General features: G+C 36.6%; 3 protein-coding genes across 4 annotated transcripts; 2 read left to right on the top strand and 1 right to left on the bottom strand.

The window, feature by feature from the left end:
* Positions 1-89: 89 nt before the first annotated feature.
* LOC109595204 (proteasome subunit beta type-1) lies at positions 90-964 on the top strand. Its single transcript, XM_020010509.2, has 2 exons — positions 90-247; positions 301-964. The coding sequence occupies exons 1-2, from the start codon at positions 156-158 to the stop codon at positions 911-913; spliced, it is 705 nt and encodes a 234-aa protein (XP_019866068.1). The 5' UTR covers positions 90-155; the 3' UTR covers positions 914-964.
* Positions 965-1,543: 579 nt separating this feature from the next.
* Positions 1,544-2,454, bottom strand: LOC109595222 (endothelial differentiation-related factor 1 homolog). Its single transcript, XM_020010530.2, has 2 exons — positions 2,182-2,454; positions 1,544-2,122 (listed from the first exon to the last, which is right to left on the bottom strand). The coding sequence occupies exons 1-2, from the start codon at positions 2,303-2,305 to the stop codon at positions 1,803-1,805; spliced, it is 444 nt and encodes a 147-aa protein (XP_019866089.1). The 5' UTR covers positions 2,306-2,454; the 3' UTR covers positions 1,544-1,802.
* A 47-nt stretch (positions 2,455-2,501) lies between these two features.
* On the top strand, positions 2,502-6,587 carry LOC109595220 (zinc finger protein on ecdysone puffs). 2 transcript variants are annotated; one of them, XM_020010525.2, is made up of 7 exons: positions 2,502-2,637; positions 3,039-3,204; positions 3,391-3,727; positions 4,495-4,891; positions 4,954-5,167; positions 5,227-5,774; positions 5,837-6,587. In XM_020010525.2, the coding sequence occupies exons 3-7, from the start codon at positions 3,401-3,403 to the stop codon at positions 6,097-6,099; spliced, it is 1,749 nt and encodes a 582-aa protein (XP_019866084.1). In that variant the 5' UTR covers positions 2,502-2,637; positions 3,039-3,204; positions 3,391-3,400; the 3' UTR covers positions 6,100-6,587. The 2 variants fall into 2 exon arrangements, with proteins under 2 accessions (XP_019866084.1, XP_049819302.1); XM_049963345.1 differs by having other exon boundaries at positions 5,831-6,587.
* The last annotated feature ends 16 nt before the right edge of the window (positions 6,588-6,603 follow it).

Genomic DNA, 6,603 nt, shown 5'->3' with positions numbered 1-6,603 from the left:
AAATTTTGCAATAAATCAATAAAATTTGTTCTATAATTAACTAATTAAGTTATTAATCCGTGCTGAATCACTCTAAGAAAATATGTTGGCAACCCTGCTTGTGTTTGACAAACGTCTAATCGTAAACTGTTTTGTCATTGCAGAATTTTTAAAACATGTCTTTAGCCGCAAATCCCCGTCCTTACTACCCGGACTACTCTAACGCCCCAGTCCAACATCATTTCAGCCCTTATGCAGACAACGGCGGGTAAGTTTTCATCTAAAACCCTAAAAAATAGGCCTTTAACAAACATTTTATAGAAGCGTTGTGGCAATCGCCGGGGATGACTTCGTAGTGATCGGAGCTGATACCCGTCTAAGCACCGGGTTTTCCATCTACACCCGACAACAAAACAAACTGTTCCCGTTGTCGAAAACGACAGTTTTGGGTTGTGCAGGATGTTGGTGTGACACCCTCACTTTGACCAGAGTATTAAACTCTCGCATGCAGATGTATCAACAAGAACACAACAAGAGTATGTCGACAGTTGCCTGTGCCCAAATGTTATCCACAATGCTCTATTACAAGAGATTCTTCCCTTATTACATCTCCAATGTGCTTGTCGGCTTGGATAATGAGGGTAAAGGTTGTGTATACAGTTATGACCCAATTGGACATTGTGAAAAGGCAACATACAAGGCTGGTGGTTCAGCTGGTGCTCTTTTACAGCCCCTTTTAGATAATCAGATTGGGTTGAAGAACATGGAAATTGTTCCAGAAGAAAAACTAACAGCAGAGAAAGCTATCAAGGTCTTAAAAGATGTTTTTATTTCAGCTGCTGAAAGAGATATTTATACTGGAGATAGTATTGTAATTAATATTATCACAAAGGATGGCATTAAGGAAGACTCATTCGAGTTGAGGAAGGATTAAATATTTTTTATTGTACTTTAATATAATTTTTCAATAAATATTTAAAATTTTGTTATTGGTTTGTATTAATATAGTATTTGCAAATTTAATAAAACTTTCTAATTTAATTTTGTTATTAATTAAACAATAAACGCTAATTTAAATTATTCTATTTTGAAAATTTCAATAAACTGTTTATATTCAATTTCAACACATTTTTCCATACACAAAAATGTCTTAGTTTGTTACGTATTTTATTTAAAAATAAAACAAAATAATAGAAATTATTAAAATTCTATTTTATTAAAAATAATGTAACTAAAATTATACATAAAATAATATATCTTTTCTAAATTACATTTTTCTAAAATTCGCAACTATTTTCAATCATTTTTCATAAGTTTCATTTGATGCGAATAAGTATGTTAAACATATTAATCATTACAGTTTAATCAGATTTGATTTCTTATGTAACAGTTAAAATAGTGCTTTCCCATATTAATGTTTTGTTATGTTCTTCACATTTATGTCATCTTTATTTTGAATAATAATATTTGATTCACTTTTTATTGCGAAAAAATTAAGCAACATTGCATGAATTTGCATGGCCTCGCTTGATTATTAAAATGAAATCCAAAAATAAGACCCAAAGTTAATAAAAGTGTTTATTGAAATGAATAACATTCTCAAAAAATGTACAAAAAAGAAAACAATTTTCTTGAAATATGAACATTATTGTAAGAAAAGCAATAAAATCCCTACAAGACGATTTATTGTAAGATTCCATTTTTAGTAAACCTAACAAAAACAGGTCCATGTATACATAGTTTAAATGCAGGAGACTAAAAATTTAGTGAAACCTACAGTGAACCACATGTAATTAGTAAAACAAAATGCCCCCCAGAACCCCTTACTTCTTGTTTCCGGGGGGTACGACCAACGGTTTGCCGCGGTCTTTGCCCCTTAATTTTAATCCAATCACTCTTTCGATTTTTCCGATGATTACGTTGTTCGGTATTCCTTTTCCGGCCTCGTAATCCGTGATGACTTGCGGTTTCTCATTTATTTTTGTCGCGAGATCCTTCTGAGTTAATCCCTTGGACTGTCTGCCCTGTTGGATTAGCTTACCAATGTCCAAAGAGATGGTTTCGTGTTTCAGTTCTTCCGTTTCGCGATCGAGTTTGGCCGTGTTTTTAGTCGCGACGTGTTGTTTGTTACTCCCTGCGCCCCCTGAAAATCACAAGTACATATTTCCTTTCGAACGTTCTAGAATATAAAGTAACACAGACATTTAAGTTGTGTGTCGACCGCGACACCCTGACGTCGCGCCGCGTTCACCGCCTGTTCGCTCTTCATGGCGGACGCCTTGGGGGCCTTCTTTTTCAATACGGTCACTGTGTCCCAGTCGGACATTTTTGCTGATTTGTTGACGGGTTTTCGGTATCTCGAGGTAATGGACCACGCAAGGTATTTACGACGGTGCAATGCTACCAACCGATTCGCTGTCTTGTTACCGGGGCTGATTCGAAATAGGTTTGCGAGCTATCGGCGATGAATAAATGTTGTCGATGTTACTATGGAATTTTGATATGTAGAAGGTTCTCAGTCCGTGTTGTCGTTTTTGAATGACAACTATGTTTTTATGATACATCTGTTTTGGATGAAACATACGATGAGAAGTGGTGCATCAGAATAACCCCTCTGCTAATCAACCAGAAGTTCTCTAGTTCTTGTAAGATAAATATGTAAGTAGTTTTCATTTGGGAACTATATTTAGAAAACAACTCAATTCTGTAATGTGTAGAACGTATACAAATTTAAATATCGTTTTAAATTATAAATGATTCATATTAAAAATGACAAAAAACTGTGTGGAAGATATTTAGCATAATTTTATTTAATCTACTGTGTACCAGATGTCGGTAATTGAAAATGATATTCAAATACTTTTGTAGAAATATTTAATGATATATTGCAAGGATAGAAAGTTCGCCAACTTATTCTTTTATTATTTAGTTATAGTGTATGAAAATATCAATATTTTAATAATAACTTAACTTATTCATATAAGACAAATAAACAAAAAAAATGAAAAGCTGCGGTAAAAATTCAAAAATATTTCCGGTTGACACCGTATATTTTGTAGGTGGCGCATTTTTGTTACCAGTTGCGACGAAATATTGACCGACCGCATCCATTGCAACCATTTTGGTTCTCGTTTATTCGCATTGAACCGTTTCGATTGTTGATTGGTTATTTGGTGCAGACCATACGGCAGGAGTGGAATTGTGCAGTGCCTTCCAGGAAGCGAGGTTAGTGAATTAATTCAGTTGGATTTTGAGGTGATTTTAGAAACGTTTTTTGACAGCGGGATTTGTGTTCAAACCGGCGTCCCCATTTATAACATTTTTCCGTATACGTTTTATGATTTCTAGTCCCTTTAGGTTGTGTGTTTTGCATAATATAATTAATTGACGTTTTATTATTGGTGTATTTAGTTGAAAAATAATGGCAAATCGAAGAATGGGCGGAAACGGCGGTCCTCATAGAGGCAACCGCAACTTTTCTCAGCACCAGCCATTTCAAGGGAACAGTCTAAGCCCTTGGCAGGGGGGTAATTCGAATAATTCCATGAATCCGGGATTGATATCCCAGTTAACCTCCAACCCCCAGCAGCTTGCACTAGCTTTGAGTAGTTTACTGCAACCACAACAAGTGAATCCGCCATCGTTGCTTTCTCTGAATACGTCCCCTGGTTTTTCAAACCAAGAACGTAATCTAGATCGTTTTGGGAACAGAAGCCGTGATTTCAGACGACATGAACCTTACAATAAGGTAATGACATTTTTATACAGTACAATTTATCTATTATATTTCTAGCACAGTTTTTTCGATATTTACGTTTCCGTCTCCGAATAAACCTCAATTCAAAATGTGGTTGATGAGTCATCTTTTAAGTGTGTGTATGTGAATATCATTCACGACCTGTTTATATTTATTATAAACTTAATGTAATTTTTTAAATTGTATGTTGCTTCAAGTGTTGCATGGCCAAAACACTAATGTACAAATTTTTCTCAATCAAATTCATCAACACATCCCTTACCTTATTATAGAAAAATTACTACTTTCAGCAGCAGAGGCATGGAAACGTCTTTTCCATTTCTATGCCTCGTTTCCCAGCTGTATCTTTGCTTAAAGCAACATTCATGACCTTAAAAAATCACGGGAACTCCTAAATATTTGAATACTCCTCAAACTTATGTCTAAAGTTGCAACTAAATTGTCTTATCAAGAAATTATTTTGCATATTCACACTTACAAATTTCTTCATTGTATTTTTTACATTCACAATCCTGAATGGGAAACTAATTCGTGCCAACTTTTGTTTTATTGCTTTATCTATTTAGGTTTAAACATTTCCAGTAATAGTAAATTAAATTGCAGTTGATTAAAATTACTTTGTCTTGAATATTACACAATTCATCAAGCATCAAACTCAAAATCCTCTTAGTTAGTTCCTAGTGTAGCCTAGCCACAATTCAACAAGTTAATGTCGCAAAATCATATTTAAAACACATGTAAATCCAAAAAATCGATAGAATCGCGGAGGTGGCGGCGGAGGCGGATGGCGCCCTATAATAGACACCAGGGTTCGCAACAATCGGCGCGATAATAATAATAAAGATCGCAAACCGAAGCCGGACAATAAAGACAACAGAAAGCGGTTCGAGAAGAAGCCGGCTGAAAAGAAGGAGGAGGCCGTTGTCGAAAATCACGACGAGAACAACGACGATGGTGATGAAGGTACCAAGCGCGATTGGAAGGAGGAGAAAAACAATGTCGATGACAAGAAGGAGGGAAGCGGTGAAGAGGAAGAGCAAGATAAAAAGGAGAACAAAGAGGGACGGTACCACGGCGTGCCGCAGAAGTTCCTCAACTGTTTTGTGTGCAATAAGGAGATGTGGGACGGCGAGTCCATGCAAAAACATATCAGAGGTAAACTATTATATTAGATATTATCTAAGACGATTCGTTCCTAAATCAAAATTCTGTTAAAGGTCGTGCCCACAAGCAAATGCTTAACAGTTTGGAAGAGAGCATTCATCTGACCGTGAAAATTTTACGCGAAAACATGCGTCTGCAGGAAGAAAAGAAAGTTATCGAGGTGAATCGTATGCACCGACTGAAAAAATATAACAGATACCAAGAGATGGAGAGTCACTGCAACATGTGCGACCTCAAATTTCTGGGCAAAATCATAGCCCATCGCAAGTAATACCATTTTCTTTCCTCAATTCAAATTTTCCTTCTGCAATTTCATTTTATTTTAGAACTGATGGTCATCAGCGTTTGAAACGTTACTTGCACCCGAGCTGTCACATTTGCGACAAAGAGTTTCCGTCCAGAATGGAATGGGTAGAGCACCGCCTCACCCCCGACCATTTGCGCACATTGAATGCCGAATTGGAGAAGAAATTGGGCGGCAAAAACGGTGACGTCATCATCGAAGAGGAGGAGCTCGATTTGGAACCTCTGTTAGACGAACCGCTGCAGATGGAGAGCGAAAATCCGATCTTGGAACTGAAGGGCGACATGGAAGGACTGCAAAATTTGATTCCGGCGTACAAGAAAGATCGCAAGGTCTCCACATTGAGTCTGAAGGAGTTTAAGGGTTTCATGTGCGAGTTATGCAATAGGAGTTTTGTTAACGAGGATGTTGCGCAGGAGCACTTGAAGACGCCTCGACATTACTATGCTTTTATAGAAGCGGCAAAAAAGATGTACCAGAAGCAAGTGGAGGAGGACAAGAAGAAGAAGGAAGCTGACGCGACTAAAAAGGAAAACGAAGTCACAGTCAAGGTGGAAGCGGAAACCGGAGGTAAACTATAACTTAATAAATTAATTAATCTCTCAACATTTATTTGACAAATTCAGTTGCAGACATGTACGATCCGGAGGAGGCGACGAACGAGGAAGAAGAGGAGGAAGAGGAAGGAGTGGTCGTAAAAGAGGAACTCATTGAACAAGAACCAGGTGACGAAGAGAAGGGAAACGAAGAGGTAAATTCGGAAGAAACCGCCGCCATCAAAACAGACGGGATCAAGGAAGAAGCGGTTGAGAAATCCCCACCGGCTCGCGTGACCCGAAAGGGCGTCGCCCGTAACGGTGCCGGTCCGAAGTGCAAAAAGGCACGGAAAGTGTAAGAAAGAAATGGAGTTAATTGAATTAATTTGAAAAAATATTTATTATATCTTTATAAATTGTAATCCTTGTTTGTCCGGATGATGCAATATTGTTGCTGCCAGTTGAATCTGACGAAACGTTAGTGCCGTTTTTTGTTTATTACATTGCGTTATATTTGAATTTCTAAATTTAATCCTAATCCTTCGCAAGTGAAACATCCTACCACTTGTGCCACTTCGTTTTCCAATCAGAATAGGATTAAATATATTATGTATACTTTAATGAATTTTATATAATAAACATATATATTAAAGGATTTGGTTTGTTTAAATGTTGTAACAAAAACTGGCAAGTTTGCATCGCTAAGAGTGCTGCTTATTTTTAGAATTAGTTATAAAATTGGAAAACCATGTGTGGAAGATAATATTGGAATTATCTAATATTTTTTTTACGTTTTTGTTTTTAGTTGACTGTATGTTTTTGAATAAAATTTACAGTTTTATTCTCATTCATAGTTGTGTCAA

This window comes from Aethina tumida, chromosome 2 (assembly GCF_024364675.1).
Source record: "Aethina tumida isolate Nest 87 chromosome 2, icAetTumi1.1, whole genome shotgun sequence".
Taxonomy (NCBI): Eukaryota; Metazoa; Arthropoda; class Insecta; order Coleoptera; family Nitidulidae; genus Aethina; species Aethina tumida.
Note: the sequence above shows the minus strand (reverse complement) of the source record. Positions and strands in the feature narration are given on the sequence as shown.

Excerpts from the sequence above, each read along its gene's own strand:
- LOC109595222 (XM_020010530.2), bottom strand. The coding sequence starts at position 2,305 with ATGTCCGACTGGGACACAGTGACCGTATTGAAAAAGAAGGCCCCCAAG. Across the intron at positions 2,123-2,181 it reads GGTCGACACACAACTTAAAT|GGGGCGCAGGGAGTAACAAA; the intron begins GTCTGTGTTACT and ends TGTGATTTTCAG.
- LOC109595204 (XM_020010509.2), top strand. The coding sequence starts at position 156 with ATGTCTTTAGCCGCAAATCCCCGTCCTTACTACCCGGACTACTCTAAC. Across the intron at positions 248-300 it reads CCTTATGCAGACAACGGCGG|AAGCGTTGTGGCAATCGCCG; the intron begins GTAAGTTTTCAT and ends AACATTTTATAG.
- LOC109595220 (XM_049963345.1), top strand. The coding sequence starts at position 3,401 with ATGGCAAATCGAAGAATGGGCGGAAACGGCGGTCCTCATAGAGGCAAC. Across the intron at positions 5,168-5,226 it reads AAAATCATAGCCCATCGCAA|AACTGATGGTCATCAGCGTT; the intron begins GTAATACCATTT and ends ATTTTATTTTAG. Across the intron at positions 5,775-5,830 it reads GGTGGAAGCGGAAACCGGAG|TTGCAGACATGTACGATCCG; the intron begins GTAAACTATAAC and ends TGACAAATTCAG.